The following is a 19,417-nucleotide window of genomic DNA, read 5'->3' on the forward strand; positions in this document are numbered from 1 at the left end:
CTCCGTCTGCGCGGAGCCTGGAACCATGGGCTCCGTCTGGGTGGCCGTCTCTGAGGTGCCCGATGGGGGGGCCGCAGAGCTGAGATGACCTAGCCACCAAAAGAGTCATCTCCCCTGGAGGAGGAGAGGGGGAACAAACCCTAACTCGGGAACACCATGGACAACAGTGTCCAAGTTACTGTTTGCAAGAGACCCTTGTTAGCCCATGATTACACACACATTTTGGGGAAGTAAAGAACAAAAACCTTGCGGCTACAACTAACTAGTCTGTCATCTGTCTGACCACCCTGTGTCCAAAAGCCACAGAGCACTCAGTTGCCTAGCAGGGCTCCTGTTTTCCCACCCACAGATCTTTATGCTGACTCACTCATAAAAGAGGTCTTGGGGAGAGGGGGAGGGAGCCCACAATACAGAGGGAAAGGGAAGGTGGAGGAGGGAAATGACACAAATGTGAAATCCACTGACAAATGGACAGAGCCACATATCTCCAAAATCTTCCAGCAGCAAACAGTCCCTGTGCAGATTCAGCAAGGCACCACTCCTTTTGCCCAACAGTCATGTGGTCTCTTGGCATGGAAAGGAATTTTGCAAGATAACAAGCCTCAAATAAGTATTTTCAATTCTCCAATCCTCAGGCATGCAGCACACTGATCTAGTGTCCAAGGACATGCCCTTCCCTCCTCTGAATCCTGGCCCACCATGGAGGTCACATAAACAGGAAAGAAAAAGGGCAGAGCCAGTGCTCAAGACTTTTCCTAAAAGGTTTCACATATATCCCAAGTAAGTCTCAGACACAGAAGAAGTCTAAGTGGCAGCTTTTTTGGGCAAACTCTGGGAAGAGAGGATAAAAAAAATGCTGGTATGTTTTAGCAGCCAGGAAGGATTCCAAGATCCACTCAGGAAGTTCACGGACTACAGAAAAAACAAGATAACTTGCCCTTTATATCATCTGTCCTTCATGTGCCTTAAATCAGCTCTTATATCCTTTTTCCTGTAGAAGTGTTTGGGTACCATTACTTCCACATGAACAGCTTCTGGTCCAGCCCCAAGAAAAGGCAGAGAGGTCTGTTCAGATACTTCCCTCCTTCCACATCTCATCCTGCGAGCACTGCTATTCCCCTTCCATCTTGCTGCTACTCGATTTGGTAGCTATGCTCTGTGGAGCCAATAATATCTGGCCCCCAGTAAACCCAGAGGGACAAAGACTAGACAGTGGGAATCCAATTATAAATAAATCAAATAGTTTTTGATCTAAGAAATCTGGCCTAGTAAGAAAATAAAATTAACTAAAGATAGGTGGACAGGGTTAATTACAACGCTCCCCTCTACACCAGCAGAGCTAATCTGATACTTGACTCAAACTCTTCGTGCGCTCTAGGGGAAGAGTGGAAGGGATGGGAACATGCTCCCAAGAACTGCATAGGTTCTAGCTGCAACAAAAATACCTGTCACCCATACAAAGTCACAGCTGAGGTTCGGTTAGCTGCATGGAATCATTTACCTTATCCTACCTACCAGCATCTTTGAGCATTTGCTCTTTAAACTGATCAAAAACAACTCAGACATAATATAAACTACTATGCTTAAACCCATGTAAGACGCTGAATGTTCTGTGGCATCAGTAACAGATCTTAAGTGATTAACCTTACCAGAATTTCCTGATGTGACTCACTTCTGCAGATTCACTAGCAACAAAGCAGAAGCTCATGACATCTTTGGCAGCAAAAGGTTTAATACTTGATAGGTAAAGTATTAAAAAAAAATGGTGGATGGAAGGGGATTCAAATAAAGCTTTTAAAGCCTAATTGAAAGAGGGAAAACTTAAGATTCTTTACTGCTATTTTAGTGAAAGAATTAAATCAACCACATGCATTTGTAGCTAAATACATATTAAGGCCATGTCATAATAGTTCACTTATAGCTGAGCACTTCCTGCCTAATGACATAAATGGGTCAGCCAAGAGTAATCCATATCTTCTTTTTGAAAGCAGAAATAGATTTACTATGACAAAGCTCAAATTGCAGACTCCAGTTAGGAAGACACGCTGATGCTCATTTCCTTTTGGAACAGAGACTGCCCTTGAGTGAAGGAACACAGTGTGATAAGCCAGGCTGAATACTGTTATTAGGCAGTGCTAAATAGAAAGAGATGACCACAGAACTGGAACATAAAATTTAAGATAGACATCTACAAATAGCCACCTTTTGTGCTCAATACTCAGATTACAAGCCACAACTTGGGTTTCTGAGGATAGAAGGGCTGGATCCTGGAGACTAACAGCATCCAAACAGCTAAGGCAGGGAGAGAGGTCCCTACAGGAAACTTAAGATACAACATAGGAGCAGGGGTGCAACAACAGAGATTTTTTGGGCCGATACTGATAGCTGATTTTTAAGGAGGCATATTGGCCAATACCCATCCGATATGCAGCCTGGCATCTTGAAGAGCAGTGTCCAGCTGGTAAGTCTGTTGTGATGGAACGGGAAAGGAAGGGGCATGGGAGCAGCCAGCCCTCCCCGCCCCCAAATCACAATAGCCTCCCCAACCCCCTTCCCAGCACCGCCGCCACCCACCCTGAGCACAGCCTGGCCCAGCCCCTGCCAGGAAGAGCCCAACACCAGCCTCAGTCAGCAGCGGCAGCTGCCCTGCCCTGCTCCATGCAGATCCGGGGGCCACGCCCCTCCCCCCATACCCTCCCAGGGTGCACAGTGGCGGGAGCCTCCCTCCACCCCCATCCCCCGCAGATGAGCCGCAGCTCTGCCCCATGCCCTGCCTCACTCCAGCAGACTGAGCCCCAGCCCCACTCCCTCCCTCACCGCGGGGGCCTTGATCTGTCTCTCCCCTCTGCCCCTTCCCTTCTACCACAACAGACTTACCAGCTGGACATTGTTCTTTAAGCTGCCGGGCTGCGTATTGGAAATAGGATTGGTATGGCTGATATGCTTCCTTAAAAATCGGCTATCAGTATTGGCCCAAAAAATCTCTAGCGGTGCACCCCTACTCCTATGTTGCATCTTAAGTCTCCTGTATGGATCTCTACCTGGCTTAGCTGTTTGGATACTGTTAGTCTCCAGGATCTGGCCCTTATATCCTCAGAAACCCAAGGTGTGCATGGGGCATTTATTGTCCACACTACTGGCTACATCAGGCAAAAAAAGTTGATTTCCAATATAGTCAATTTTCTTTATATCGGCGCCAATCCAATATTGGACCAATGCATCAGTGCACCTCTACATAGGAGTACTACCCTAGTGGGGAGCCTAATGAACTCAGTGAAGAACACTTCCTTCCATTGCCCCTTCATTCTCATCAAGGAGGGGAAGTGAGAATGAACCAGCACTTCCAATGCACAGAATTTTACAGTGAAGTATGATGGCTTGATCACCAACATGATCAGCCACTGGAGGGTGACCTATGAGCCTGGCACATATTCTTTTTCAGTTTTTTAAATATGTAGTGTACTGTTTTGCATGAAAATTAAGAGGCGACACCAACAATTTTAACTTAAAGCAAAACTGGTATAGCTTTGTCTCGTAAGTCATCTTATTTTTATATCTGTTTCCATACTAAATGCTGTTTTGCAACAACAACATTATTTTACCAATTACTTTTGTAGGGTTTGGCTATCTTAAGCAAAGTTTAAGATAGCCAAACCCTATCCTAGAGTAACTAGACACACACACAGACAATTTAGTTATCTGGATTTTAAGTGCTGAAGATGGAGCAGCATCAAGAATTAGTTAGAAAGGTATAGAACTCAAGACAGAAGAAAGGTTAAAGCTTCATGTTTGATTTTCTACATAATTGACAGTAGAAAAAATGTCACTTCAAACTAACATACAGCAAGAACTACTGTAAAGCCATTTAGATCTTGGAGTGAAGACCTTTGAGCTTGCTAAGAATCTGATACTTACTGAAAGTCTTACAGATATCAGATACTGCTTTGAAGACTCTATCAGAGAAATTCACTTTCACTTTCACATACTTCATGTTCGGAAGTTGAAGACGAAGTAATTTATGTTGAGGAGTGAACTGGAGCTTAGCATCAGCTTGTATACCATATTTGTCCAAGGTCCAGTGAGTTTTGAGGAGCCAGGTTTTCTTTTTTTCCCACCACAGTGCGTGATCTGACCAGTCTTTCTTGACATCTAGGAGAAAAGAGATTTTAAAAATTAAGCTACAACAGGAAAATATTAAAGCACAAGATTTTATTTCTATTTAAAGAAGGTCTCATTTAAAAAGTGAAAATCCATCTGAAAGCTAGCCAGAGAGTTTGAAATACAAAATTTCAGATACATAATTGCTTGTATTCCACTTGTGCCCACAGGCAATAACTACTGTCAGTGCCCTCACCCGCTGAGTGCTGTAGAAATACAGCAGAGACATGCCCTGTCTGAAGGAGTTTACAGGTTGGGTGTTTAAGAAGCTGGTATGCTGTGGGCACTTTTCACAGGGACCTCTGCCGTCTGTTTCCTTGTATTCTCCCCATTTAGCAGTGTTTTTTCTCATGCACCTTTCACCTCTTCTACTTTGGCTTAAAGCTTGCTGGAGCAGAGCCCATTTTTTTGTTCTGTGTTTGTTTGGTGCCTAGCACTATGGGGTCCTGACCTAGGTATGAGCTCCCCATGCACTGCATGACTTAGATTAGCCAACACAGAGTCAATGGGCAGGGGCAGGCTGCAATGAAGTAAAGTGACTTGCCCAAGTATCTTGCAGCCAACTGGAGGCAGAGGTAGGGAGAAGACCAGGTGGGTGTCAAGTCCTAGCCCAATATATTAAAGCTAGAAAAAGTATCTACTGTTCATCCCCTCAAATCCTTTTCATATTTTGAATTTTCATACAAAAATAAATTTCTTCCTGGTTATGACAAAAGAAGGTCCTCACTGCCAAAAGGTGGAACAGAACTCCTACGACACATGGAAAGCAGTGAAACCAAATCAGCACTGCAAGATGAAGACTCCCCCCCATTTTTTCCTGGTGTTAATTAACAAGGTAAAATATTTTTTACTAGAAGAGAGGTTGCAAAGTTCCTTTCTACAGTTATCTAATGACAAAGTCAACAGTCACAAATAACTTCTACTAACATTAAGCTCTTCCAAGACTTTTGAAATAAAACCAGCCCTATTTGAAAAAGGTTTTGCAAATGCTGAAAGCTGAGGTACATAATAATCAACAGTAACCTTGAAAATTCTGGCTAGCAACTGCGTAAATTGACCTGCTGTGCACATGCAGAATTTTTTCACTTCAGCTCAGAGGTCCAGGATCCCACGTGCTGCATGGCATGGAGTCTCTTTCAGTGCTTTCATTACAAGCATTGCTTCTTAGTCATAGTTTAAAACCTAAGTCTAACAACCAAGCAAGTGATCCCCTGAGCTACGTATTTAACATCTGTATTTAGCAGTTTAGGTGAAGACCGTACATACAGAATAATGATGGGGTGCCTATTAAAGAATCCTACTATCTAGCTAAATGTTACCGGACATGATGAGACAAGGAGAGCACAGTACTGTATAGTGGTAGGACTTTGCTTGTCTACAGTGCATCTATCACATTGATTTCTCCTTCCTCACTCATCCTTCATTGTCATTATCACATTTTTTGGAGGTCCTGATGTTGTGGGGCAGACAGTCCTGCCAAATTCACAATAGCTCTTAAAGGGATTAGTGAGGCTGCTCCAAGTTAAAATTGAGGGTCAAACCAGTTTCAAACAGGAACCAAAAGGGGGATATGCAGGCACTTTTGCTCTCTCATGTCTAACTGGTACTGCAAAACATGCTCCACTGCACTTGAGAATTCAGTTTTGAAAAATACTAGGGTCTGTGCAAGCATAGAGCTGTGACAAATGGCAGTCTCTATATTTTTTTATTGCAATAAAAGCAAATGCTCACATGTCCATACATGAGATTCTCAATATATTTACTTATCCTATAGGAAAGAAAGCGTAGGGTCTTTCACAGACTAAGTATCATTAGGAAGAACATACATCAGCAGCGTATTTCAAGCTCAGGTGGCTTGTGTTAGGATTTTAATAATAAAAAGGAAACTCTAACCCAGTGCCTCTTGCCAAAGCACATAAAACAAATGAAAGGCTCTTTTGGTCAACTTGCTGGTGTCATATGAACACCACTTGGGTCCCCATCTCCAGATTCTCTTGTGATCGGATCCTGATAACACAGAGAACTAGTTTGCCCCATGTTATGGATGGCTGCTAACATTTACTGAAAGGTCTCTTGTTTCATGCCTAAAATCTGGACTACAAATAATCACACCAGCCAGCTAAAAAACAAGCAAAGCAAGATAATTTAAGGCAGTAAACTGCAAGTCAGATGGCCAATAGTGTACCAAGTACTATATTCTAGAAGTTTTTATCAGAAGGAACATTTTCACAAGTATTATCTTTGAACTTCTGGAACTAACTGGTTCTATAGTAAGGAAAGAAGATGGAAGAAATTAATTTACAATCAACTTTCTGTCTCCTTTTCACCTCTATGCTGCACTTGATCTTGAGATAAACAAATGTTATAGCACGTATAGAATCTTAAAAAAAATATAAACTCCCCCTCCTCTAGTATACTAATACAGACATAAAGCAAGAATGTCAGCCTGACTTTTCAAGAGCTTTGTTCAATTAAAACTAAACAAAACCAAATATAGAAAAGCATGTAAACTTGCACAAGTGTTGACTACTCTCAAAAAAATCTGACAAATCATTACAATGAACTTTGGTAATGAAGTCCAGCTTCTGCTACCCTTGAAGTTTAAAGTTGGCACTGAAAGCAAGAGGCACTTTAACTCACAAACATGGAATTTTGTGCAAAATGGATGGATTTGGCTTTACATGGTATATTAGTAGTTTTTAGCCACAGTAGAAGACAATATCATGCAAATTCCTAAGCTGAGACTAATTAACACTTAGAAGAGTGTAGCAAATGGTTATGCTAAGACAGGTATATCAAACAGTTCTGCAGAGTCTTGTGACTTTCTTACACAGGGGTCAATAGCAAATAGACATCTGAAACTAAGCCTTACTGTCAGTTCTTAAACACATGCTATGCTCTCTGAATTTGTCACTTGCCAATTTGTCCTTACTACAGTGTAATGGCAAAAGGAAAAGTGTTTTGAAGCTCCATGCTTCATTTAGGAAATGTATTCCCTACTACAAATACAGAGTTTGAGCATTTAACAAGGGTGTTACACTGCTTCCCTCCCTTCAAGCAGTAAATTTTCCAACAGCCCTACAATCTGCGGTACATTTATACCTATTTCAGAGAGTTCAGATCTCAAAGCTAAAAATCATCATATATACCTTATACAGTGAATCAAAGTAAGGATGGTAATAGGACCAGAAGCCTTACTTTGACTACCAAATAATACTCACGCACTGATATTTTTAGCTATTGTTTCGCTGCCCTATAATCATACTATGCGAAAGAAAAACTACAAATTATTTAATTCAATTAGACTATTTGCAGGCCAAAGAAAACAAGCCCTGCCAAACAAACAGACCTCTCAAGCGTTGGTCCAAGATAGAGAAAAGGTACACGTTGCATCCATTTGTAAAATTTACTTGCAGATCTGAGTGACGTGATACAGTGGGCCTGTGCACACAGGCCTTTTCAGAAATCCACAACTGTCTGCTAATTCTCAGGACAGAGATAGTCCATTTTAGAAAGGCTTCCTTCCTTCCACGCTTTTCTTGGGAAGAGGGTATCCACAGAAGGATCTCAAGAGAAGAATGGCTGGCATTTCTATAGGAGACCTGTTTCTTTTGTTTGCTTTATTAAGAGAGTAACGTGAGACTGTCAGTGGCAGTTAGCTCTGATAAAAATAAACACTCTTGTGGCCAAGGGATTTCAAAAGGTTCAGGAGACAGGCCCAACTGTTCACAGGCTCCTGGGTGACTTTTAGTTACACAAAGCCTATTGCTGTCAGCTGAAGTGGGCCTGCAGCTTGGGCAACTCGCGTTCCATCGCAATACAAAGAAACTGGCTCAAAGTTGGTGGGAAAAGGAAGAACAATACTTCCTTTCCTGCGTTAAAAATAATCTCAGGTCCTAACTTGCATCCAGCGCTACGTAATTTGAAAAAGGGGACACTGGTTTACCGAAATTTGAACAGTCTAAAACCTCAGACATTTCACCTCAAATAATGCATCACAAAGTTGAAATGTATATTCCAGCCATATGACCAAGTCGGTCCAGTGCTTCACACCCCTCTGGCAACCAGAAAGAAGTAAGGACCCCCAGATTGGGTGTGAGGAAGTATTCCCTTTTCTCCCATCAGGTCATCTTAACACAACTGCAAAAACAACATTAAAAATATAAAAGAGCAGGCTACTGAAGTCAGCAGCTGCATCAGCTGGCTGTAATACAGACTGGGCTACAAAATGCTGTCACCTGCTTCAGACAGCACTCAATGAGATTTTTCGAAGACTAACACATCAGAAGCTGTTCTGCAGCAAAAGCTACATACAATCCAGCCGGCTAACACAGCTTTAGACTCTATAGCCTAGTGGTTCTTGACCTTTCCAAACTCAAGGCACCCCTTGTTAAACTCAAGGCACCTCCCCAAAAAATGCCAACCCGTAGCTTTTACTTATTGCTTGACTACAGAAAAATCAGTCTGAATTCTTTGCAACAGGAGAACTGCTGTAAGACCACAACAGATCAGAATGTTTTTGACTCCATGGATTCCTATTTGAAATCTTTGGGTTTATTTTGTGAATTATAAATAGGCATTTGCATACCAAGCCCTGCAGCACCCCTCAAAGAGTCTCTCGACACCCTCATTGAGGATCACTGTTGTAGTCCTTTTAATATGGCTTTTTTAATCATATTAAATTAACAGAACTGGGGAAAAAAACAATCCCACACCCAGACAGAAAGAATATGCATATTTTGCCCAGCCTACCAAGACCAGGTGCAAGAGCAGAGGAGGAGTCCTTACTAAAAAGGACTTTGAAACCACTTTATAGATAGAAAAAAAACAAAAGAAAACAAAGACAGGGTCAACTTTCTATAGTTCACCTTGAAGCCTGGATCTGTTCAAACAGCCTTTCAAGCCTAAGAAGCATTTTAAATTCCCATGGAAAGAACTCTCCAAGGGCAGAACCTTATGATGAGAGAAGAGACAGAGGCGAAGGTCTGCTGTGTGAATATTTTAACAATAAAATTGCCTTTGTTATTAACTCATGCAGATGCACCGCAGTTATAAGCATGCCAGTCCATCAATCATTGCAATTAGAAATGATAATTTTATTTTGAAACCACCACTGACTTCAAATCTAGAGTTTATGCAGCAGAAAACATGCCTTAATTGAGCTGCATGTTGTGCATGTTTTTAGCTTCTGGATTGTCAATGTGCAGATAAAAAAAAAAAAAAAGGTTAAAAACCTGGCGCTGCTAGGCATAGTATACAGGCACTTCAAAGTGAAGCAGTTTTGGGAAGTGGCATATGTCCAAGTTACTGAAGTATCATTATTTAAGATGAAGTTCTGCAAGTTTTGAAATGAAGCCCCCAGCTTCCAAGTCTTACAGTGAAACTCCATTACATGTTTTGATCATGGGAGTCATTTTTTACTATTGCACTAGTGGCACCTTTGGAGTTTTAAAGGGAAAACATTTCGAAAATTATGCAGCGTGGTCCACTTACATGATTAGAAGAAAAAGTTTAAGGTTACTTCTATTCTCTTGCACAGGATACCAAAGAAGGCCACTGCATACATTGCTTATGGAAAGCTTTTTGACTTGTTTTCTTTATACCAGGAAGTCCAACTGATCAAAACATTTTTTTTTGCTGGACAATTACTCCATTTGTTAAAAGTAGAGTATAAACTACTACCCACTAAGAACAATACTTTTCTTCTCCAATTCAACAGATGGTATTTTTACTCCCTTCAATGAAGGTATTAATATTACTTGGCAAACACTCTCTGCAGGCTTATGACTTACCAGTAACAGTATACAAGATTCTGGCAGTATATAAACAACGGTGTATTTTCCTTGTTATTTTGGGATTTCCCTCATTTAAGACAAAGTCATCTTTCTGCTATGTACTGTTAAGAACAGAGAGCTAGCGATCTAACCACCAGGTGCTGAAAGTCACATTTTTTTCTGTGCACACTTAACCTCCGTGATATTGATATTTATATTAGGATAACAGGAAACTGCAATAGCAGTGGTCCCCACCTCAGGAAACCGTTTTTGCAGAGTAGGTTCCATTTTACATATGGGTCTCTAATGAAGCTATTGCTATACAAGGAACCTCAATTCAACTGTTTAATGCCCGCAATGTCATAAAGTTAGCAATGAAAATATATCAAAAAGAATCCTTTCTCTGCATGAACTTGAGTAAGTAGGTGTAACATTTCTATGAGTGTGCCTGGTATGAGCACCCTAGGATTTTTTTAAAAGGTATAGGAAGAGTGAAATCAAAGACCTTTAGCTAAATATGCTTTTCCCTCCCATGCCCCTAGGCTCTTAGGCAAGAAACTAATTTGAAGGACTGGAGATCTTGTGAGACAAAGGCTCCCATTTAGTTCTTAAATTATTATCCAAGCCAGCATGTAGTCTCACTGTGCTTCTGGGAAGATCAGTGAAGAGCAAACATAAAGAGTCATGGTCCCCCAAAACCTCAGCCTAACCAAAACAAGACCATGGCAGTTGCGGTCTCGGCCCAGTTGTTTATTTTTCCACGGCAAGGGGGGAGGGTGGGAAAGAATTGAGAAGCCCATAACCTTTCCCCGATTCCAACTTTCACAAACGCTGAATGCCATATGCAATCTCTCTCAGTCTAGTTATCCTTAGAAGCCCAGGGACAAAGTTAATTGATACTGGCATTTAACAAAGTCTGAAATCAGTCTACAGCTTGGCTGTACAAGCACTCACCCTGTCCCCAGGGCCAGATACAAACCATGGGGCTCCTCGCGGGCTGGATCAGAATGCAGCGGTGGGGCAAGCCATGATGAGGTTAACGCAGACAATTCTCACCGTTCTCCACCCCAACCCAACCCACACACATTCCCAGGGGGCTCCCTACCCTGGATTTTGATGGCGGGTCAGCCCCCAAATTTCTGGCTGCTCCACCGCCACAGGCCACATGACACTGCTCCACAGGCCACAGCCACAGTTCGACACCCCTGATCTATGTAACTGTATCTGTAAACTACAAGATATAGGTACACTTACTAAATATAGAGATAAAAGAATTTCAAAAACCACATTGCCACCTTATGTTTGTCAGAAACCACATTTGGATCTCTGCCAAGGACTGTTTTGTATACAGTGGTGGCATTCCTCTTACAACATTTGCAACAAAAAGTTTGATAGAGGACACATTTAAAAAGGCTGCCATCTTCAAGAGGTAACCCACGATTTAAAGTTTACTTGAAATAGGGCTTCTGCCTTTGTGCAACTTAGTATCAAACCAGCCACAGGGGATCCAGGGGGTTCAATGGTGCCATTGCACGCCCCTCCGATTCCTGCTCCACCCAGACCTTAATACCAACTACCTGGCAGTGGCAGCAGCATTCCTAGACAGTGCTGGGACAGTCAATTCACTCCATGGCTCATAATCTTCTCCCCGATTCCTCCACTCCACAGGCGTTAACAACCCTCTCTCCTTTTTAATGGTCTTGACGTTCCACTATTCAAAGAATCCTCTCTTTGCAATTCTGCTTTCTGTCTGTTAGCCATTCCTGGTAATGTCTGTCTTCTATTTCACAGCCCTGCAAAATGTTTTTAGCTCTAGTTAAAAACCTTAACTCAGACGTGGTGATATTAATTCAGATGTGGAAATGACTGACAGAAAAATACGGGAGGCACTGTCAAGACACTCAAGACAGGCTATGTTTTGTTTTATAAATCTGAATGTGATGTGAATTTAACCATAATAGCTACAGGAGTAATGACACCATATCATTTGACTATTTTTGCCTAGTGTGTGGTGTTGTTAAACTTTATATATAATCTAGCAAATTAGTGCACATTCCAATACTGACATTTGTTTTTGCTTTGATCTTAAACTGAATAATACAGTGCTAGCCCCATGTGGCTGGGATGATGTGCCATGCCATTTGCATGTGCCGCTCCCCTTTCCAAAAATCCTACATTCGCCCATTAAGCCATCCCGCATCTTTTTACCTGTAAGCATCAGAACAGTCAAGTCAGTTCTTTCTTGGTTCTGCTGAAAGACATTTGGGAGGCTTAAGGTCAGGACTTAATTTACGCAAATGAAGAAAATGGTTTTAAACTAAAAGCCTTGTCCCAGACATAACATTTCTCCTAGCTAGGTAATTTTTATTTTTTCTGTAATTCTAAAAGAGGTAGAAATAAGTGTTAGTATTGCACTGCTAACATATTCCAAGGTTTGTGGGCAATGTTAGGGCCAAAGACCAAAACACACATTTAAGGTGTGCCTTGAGATCAGACCAGTCAGCCATGCTTGTGATCTGAAGTCCCATATATCTTTTGACTGAACTACTAATCCTACATTTGTATCATATAAAATAGACACAAGTTCTTTAAAAAGCAAATGGCTTGCCTATGCCACCCCCCCTTACTGAAAAGTCTGGAAGGGAAGAGGCAGATGAGCTTCTCTGGGTAACTGCGGTATCTCTTATTAGAACAACTAAATAGTTGGAAAAATTGTTCTCTGCAAGCTTTCGGGTACAAACACCCTTCTTCAGGCAGAGGGAGAGTCTGCGGTTGTTTTGTGCTCTCCTGGATGGGACAGAAGCCAGTATGCAAACATGCAGGTAGGTCTGTGATGTTTCTGTAGGTGTCAAATAGGGATGGGATGGAAATAGGAGAATGCATCTTCTTCTGTTATGATGACCTAAAAAACTTCCTGTATCAGCAGGATAAAGGGAAGAATATTCTACTTCCAACACTGTTCCTGAGGAGCACAAAGGAGGAAAGGCAGTCAAGGAGGCGGAAAAAACGACAAGTCCCAGCAAGGAAGAATTCAAGTTGTGCTATTAATTTGCCATGTTACACAGCCTTGATAATTCCTTCCCACGTACAAATTACTTCCTATAACCAAATAGTTTGAGGGTACTCATAAAAAGTCTAACACACAGTTGCTTTAAATACATTTTAAACAATTCTACCCAATTTTTGATGTAACGGACTTTTTCCTGGCAGAAGTGAGAATCTTAATATATATTTTCAGGTCATAAAGATCCTATCTGAAAACATTATTTTTGAATTGTTGCGTCACTTGATAGTATTGATTTCATATTTTTAAAATTTATTTAAAAAACAAAACAAGCTTTAAGCCAAGATCAGGCACAAAAAATATTGTTCTATATACAACCTTGGAATGATACTAGGAGTTTGAAATGAAAGTTTGTCCACTTTACTCTTTATAGTGTTTTGATTAAGGATTTTGGGCTATTTTTCCCTTTTATTTTAGAACTGCATATAAAAAGGTAGGCACTCTGCCATGGCTACAGCTTTCCCAGAACAATCTATTGCTTTCCAGTAGCAGCAGAATGTGACCTTCCAAGGGGCTGAGCATGAAATACTTGACAACAACAAACACCATATCACCAGAAAAAAAAGAAAAAGGAGCCAAAACCTGTCATCTATTTAAAAAAAAAATTCTTGGCCAGCTTTTTGCCTGACAGACAGCTGTTACAGTGCTGATGAAGAAGTGCCAGGAAACACTGAAGGAACAGATACTCTGGGACAAGCCTCTATCACAAGGGGTGCAGAAGACAGGTGGAGCAAGCAATGCACAACTTCAGAGTCCCCACCCCAGCTAACAAGGTAAAGTCAGTAAATGTTATTAAATGATCGAAATCTTCCTAACTAGTCAAAAGAAAGTGCACATTAAAAAGCCACTTGCCAACAAACGTGCTTTTGCTTAAGTAATCAAAAAAATCCCGGAAGTGATGGGAGAATCAGTTCCAAGACATGCTACTGCCATTTACAGAAAGAAACCACCTTTTTCCTGCAGTGTATTTGCCAGATTCAAAAAGAACATTTTGGATTCTGGACATTAGCTCAATTTGAGACATCAACTGGATATAGCGAAGCAGTTGTGAACAAAAACAGGCGGGCAAATGAAGAAGCTTACTGAAATCTGTCTTGACTTTTACTCCCATTCAGTAATTCTCTCTCTCTCTCTATATATATACACACATACACATACACACACACACATAAAATAATTATTAATATCATATCATATAATTCACACACATATATATAAAAAAAAATAAAAAATAGGGCTTAGTTTGCCTGTCATACTTTTGACTAGCTGCACATGCGCCCCGACAGGACAGGCAGCGATTGGCTGCACAGGCTTAAGTTTGAGTTGCTGCCGGGGGGGTTTGTGGTGGCGGTAAACATGCATAGGCCACCCGAGCAGTGGGGCTTCCCCACACCTCCCTGCCTGAGAGCGAAGGGGGTGGGTTGCGGTGGCGGGGCCCTCCTGCTGCCCCAAGAACAGCCGGCAGGAAGGGGGAGGCAGCAAGCAGGGAGGAAGGGGAGAGGCTGTTGTTGGGGACAGGCAGCAGAGAAGGAAGGAAGGGAAGCAAGCAGAAAGGGGAGGGGAGGGGATGGAGGGGTCACAGCGGTGGCGCCCCCCTGCCGCCCAACTGTAACAACAGCCATCGGGGAGAAGCCCCGCTGAGAGGTGGAGGTGGGCAAGGGGAGGGAGCCCCCGCACCAAAGGCTGGAGGAGGCAGCAGTGGTGGTGGCAGAGAGAGTCTTTACATGGCTGGCTCCAAAGGGTGAGCAGGGGGCCAAGAGGGGGCCATGTAAATACTCCCCAAAATCTGTCATTCTTGACAGCCAGTTAGCTAGTTCTAGATAAATTAACAACGACAAAAAACCAACCCCTAAGCCCACTGAAAAGCACTATTCTGGAAAAAAGCAGAACCAGGCAATGACTTGTAAATATGGTAATTGAGTTCATACCAATACTCAAATCTAAGATAAGCCCCCCCCAATTTAGCATGAGGGGAAAAAAAACCCTCGTCTTGAATTCAAGTACAACCCAGGCAAGCAGCTGTTGCAGCTCTGACAGGGCCAGAGTGGCTTATGCAGCAAGTGGGGGTGCATGAAGCTGGGGGGGGAGGAGGCAGACTCACACTAGCTAGTATCACTGGGGCTGTTCAAGATGATACACTTACTTGGTCTGTGAAATAAGTCCATACATTCATGTTACTCCTTAAGCAGTCTCACTGACTTCAGTAAGAAGCAGCACAAGGTGACACATACATCTGACTAAATAGGCTGTTGCCTACAAAAGCTTATGCCTCTCTGAATCAGTTAGTTTCTAAGGGCCATGCCACACATTCAAATAAAATTGGATAGAAACCAGCTATAGAGTTGTTACACATTTTTAAGCACTAACTTTGCAGTTGGTTAGCTCTTTTTATAGCTGGATAGTCATTTTATGGTGTACTAATTCCTTTGCACTTGTGGCTAGTCTAAATTTATTGTGCAATTAACCAGTTAATTGACTAATACATGTAGCAGAGGCCAAAGATGCCTTGCCTTCTACCTGACTTCAGACGAACATGGCTAACTACCCCTCTATTGATTTCAATGGAACTACCTGAAAAGTATGGTACTATATAGCACGAGCCCGCTTCTACCCGTCTAGTGTTTCAGGCAGGTTGCCAGGCCTCTCAATATATTAAATAGAATAGTTATATTTGTATTATAAATAAAAAACACATTGTTTTGGGGAAAGTATTTTTCTGAGAGGCAAGGATTTTTGTGATATCTTTTATTGTTGTGACAGTTGTTGGATAAGTTTTTGGGCATCCAGGGCCCCTCCTAAGGTCTCAAGCAAGATGTGGGTTTTTTTAGTTGGTCTCTTTTAGTGGGGGTTAGTTGAAGAAGATGGTTTCTCAGTTTATCTGACATCCTCCGACATAGCTGGGTTGCATATTTGGAGTTGTGTGCATTAGCCAGAGAGTTACAGGTGGTAAGACCCCAGGGGATGATGTTATGTTTCTCACACTGGCTAAGTAGATGTCACTGTGTAGTCAGTCGTCTTTCTTCTTCAGGTTGTGGATTTTCTGCTTTAAACAGCAAATCTCAATATCTTGCAGGCCACAGTAGAGTTGAAGTATTGTAGTCATCATAATGGTCCAGGGACTGTTCAAGTATTTTGTGGTATCTTAAAAGGACTAACTCTGTATAGTTGAGAGAGCTGCTGGACAAGCTATTGGGCATCAAGGCCTCCAGACTTGAGAAAGAGTGCTTGATGTCTGAAAAACCAGGTTGCTTAGTTGGTTTGATACTGTTTTAGTTTGGGTGCAAAATGCCATACAACAGTTTTTGGGTTTGGACTGTCAATTAATTCATCTGCATACTTGCAAGGCAGAAGAGTTCAAAAGAAAGATTCAGCCTGACATTTTGTAATCTACAGAAGGGAACCTGGCTTGTTAAAGAATTACCAACTTCTCAACTTTAGGAAGTTAAATGACTGAAACGTTATGTTAGAAGCTATTTTCATTGTAGACAAAGAATGTATTGCAAAGAGAGAAACAATACTGCCACATGCCATAAGAAGGACCAAAGATGATTAGCCTGTGTTGGCCATCCTGACAAGTATGTTTTGTCAAAATTGGAAACAACTACCCACTTTTCTGGATGAAGACTCCAGAAAGATGGATACAATGGTTTGCAGAAACCCATTTAAATTGTTATACGCTATTTACATGTGTACCATTTGATGCTATACCAAAGAATACATAGCTGCAGCAATTCATACAGTCAGCTGCTCCTTTTGAAAATCAATCACATTACAATATCCAGCTGTCACTAGACTCTTCAAACACAATCTCTACAAATGTCTGTGCTACTGAATAGCCTTTGAATACATCTTTTGTGCAGTCATTCCTGTGAATGGAGTGTCACTAGACAAATCCCAGCTAGATTTAAACGAGTTAGTGCAGGTACTGGTCACAGCAGCAGAGAAATCCATGCTGCCGTTCAGCATCTCACTCCATGACTTATTTGCTATGTACTATTCAAACCCCCATCTGAAGATAGAATTATTAGTTTAGCTGTATAGAGTAGTCCAGAACAATCAGGATAACATCCAAGCATAAGGGATTTTTGCCAATGTATTTTTGACACGGGAAATTCACCCATTCCTATGAACAGGCTGTTTCAATGAATCGGCTTTTTTGACAAAGATATTTAGTCAGACCCCAGCCAGCTCTTAAAAAACAACAGCCACCCCTCTCCTGCACATGCCTCCTGCCCCACAGTTACTGCTTTACAACAATGCTCAAACTACTGCTGCCTAGGAGGTCATAATGACTTTAAGTGCAAATATTTCTCCATAGTCTCTGCCTCAACTTCTGCAAATACCCAATCCACCCAGCTCCTAGGAAAATAATTATGCTCACATAATTACCCTGGTTTTTACCTCGGGTCATAAAAAACATGTGTCAAAGACTATCAGGAAGTGACATAAAAAGTCTAGATGCTGGGCTGTCATCCTAGTGTGTACCTGTGTCTGAAAGAGAAACGACTGTTACGCAAGCACAGAAAAGCAAGGTACTCAAGCCATTTTTTCTCTATGGCAAGAGGCATGCATTTCAATCTACTTTCCCACATGAGACCAACTATCATGAGGCATCATCTAAACAGCTACCCAGCTGAAGTCGTAGCAACAGGCATTTATAAACACGGCTCCCAAACTGATTAGTAAGGTTTTAGGATTAAACATCATGCATCTAAGAAGGTATCTCTATATCATTAATCCTTTTTCTCTTCAAACCCTATATACTACCTTTTCCTTGTTCATCTCAGAAGAGGGAAGACACCCCATACGTACTTAACACAGATTCATACCTTGGCAACAATAATGAAGCATTTTTGCCCAAAAGCTTGCTAAGAACTTTTCCCAACTACTCAGTCGGTCTAAAAAGATCACATCTACCCAAAGAAGCATGCCTGCCTTTGTCCTTAGACCAACATAGTTACAACCAAAAACCCAACATTTTCCACTATGCAGTTGGAAAAACACTGCCAAGCATGACGTATTACCCAATAGAAAGCGTATAGGACATTTTCAGATTCATCTGTAATACATAAATGTTGAATTCACCTTTTGAAAGTGCTAGTCACCACAGAATACTTTTAAAGATTTTAACAGAGCAGAAAGAGAATATCAAGCATTTTAGTAAAATGGTAAGCTATAAAATAAATAGGTGGTGTGGGAGGGAGGAAAGGGAAGAAACAGAAAGGGAAGTATATGAACACATTAGAAGACCTATTTGCACAAACTCAAACAATTTCAAATATAGAAAGAGAAGCAAGTATCATTCCAGAAGTGAGATTATTTTAACACATTACGTAAGACAGAAACCTGAAAGTCTTAAGAGGAAGCTACTGATTTGGGCTGGGTCTAAACTGCAACCCAACAATTTCCTGTCTGTGGTATAACACAAGCTTTGCTTTGATGTTCATGAGAAGACTGTCGCAGTCTACTAAAGGAAACCAGCTCCCAGATTTTTCTTTCCAATACTGCACAAGCTTTTAAATTACGGAGAAACAGGAGAGAATTGTTTCAAGCAAAGAGTTAATTGGAACTTAGAAAGCTATCCATGTCATCTGCTTAAAAGTAAACTGAACCCCACTCAAGTAAACTGATAACCAAAGACGACGGAGATCTGTGGGAATTCTCCCTCATCTGCAGGTACTGGCTGCCAGTGTCATCCAAGCTTTGAGCTACGGCTTTCTATTTGACTTGACCGTCAATACAGACTGCACACAAAGGGGACAGACTGTTAAATATAAGATTATACAGCCATCTGCAAATACTGGCTAAATCAATTAATATTTTTCACTAAAGTTGATGAAAATGTACCCAGTTTTCAGACATTTGGAGGCAGAGGTGAATATTTCACTTATGTAAATAAAGGCTACAGCACTTAAGTTCTCATTCTGCAATTTACTGTACCTCTTTGGAGTCCAGACAGCTCAGTGTTGGGGCAAGGGGTTTATTGATCACCCAGATCCATCTGAGGGTTCAATCTGAATGCATAAGATTAACTGTTTAAATTAATAACTAAGTGAGAAAATGGAGACAGTCTTCTAGCGCTCAGAAAAATCTTCCATTTGTATTCCAGATATTGAATTGTTCTAGGTCAAGGGAGAGTTTCGCATACATCAAAAGCAAAAGATAATATTGCCAACAAATTATTAAGTCATTTAATGCTAGGGGCCACTACTGTCTTAAAGAAGGGATTATATTTTTTTTTGCCTGGGAGAGTAAACATAGTTTAAAGAATTTAAGAATACAGAGCACTTCTCAAAATAGGGAGCGTTTGGCAGGTTTTGAAGGAAGGATAACTTTGGCCCCCGCCACAAGCCAAACCTCGGGAGGAACAACCGGCACCATACCTACAGGTTAGGGAACTCCCCTCTTGTCAGCACGGAGG

General features: G+C 41.5%; 1 protein-coding gene across 4 annotated transcripts in view; it reads right to left on the minus strand.

Annotated features, from left to right (window-relative positions):
* The window catches only part of FERMT2 (fermitin family member 2), an 86,856-nt gene that overhangs the window by 57,357 nt on the left and 10,082 nt on the right, over window positions 1–19,417 (minus strand). For all 4 annotated transcript variants that reach the window (XM_019556618.1, XM_019556620.1, XM_019556619.1 and 1 more), the window contains exon 2: window positions 3,916–4,149. In XM_019556618.1, the coding sequence (XP_019412163.1) occupies window positions 3,916–4,149 (234 nt within the window). The remainder of the gene's footprint in view (window positions 1–3,915; window positions 4,150–19,417) is intronic.

The sequence above is a fragment of the Crocodylus porosus genome, unplaced genomic scaffold (genome assembly GCF_001723895.1).
Source record: "Crocodylus porosus isolate Cpor-Errol unplaced genomic scaffold, CroPor_comp1, whole genome shotgun sequence".
NCBI lineage: Eukaryota > Metazoa > Chordata > Crocodylia > Crocodylidae > Crocodylus > Crocodylus porosus.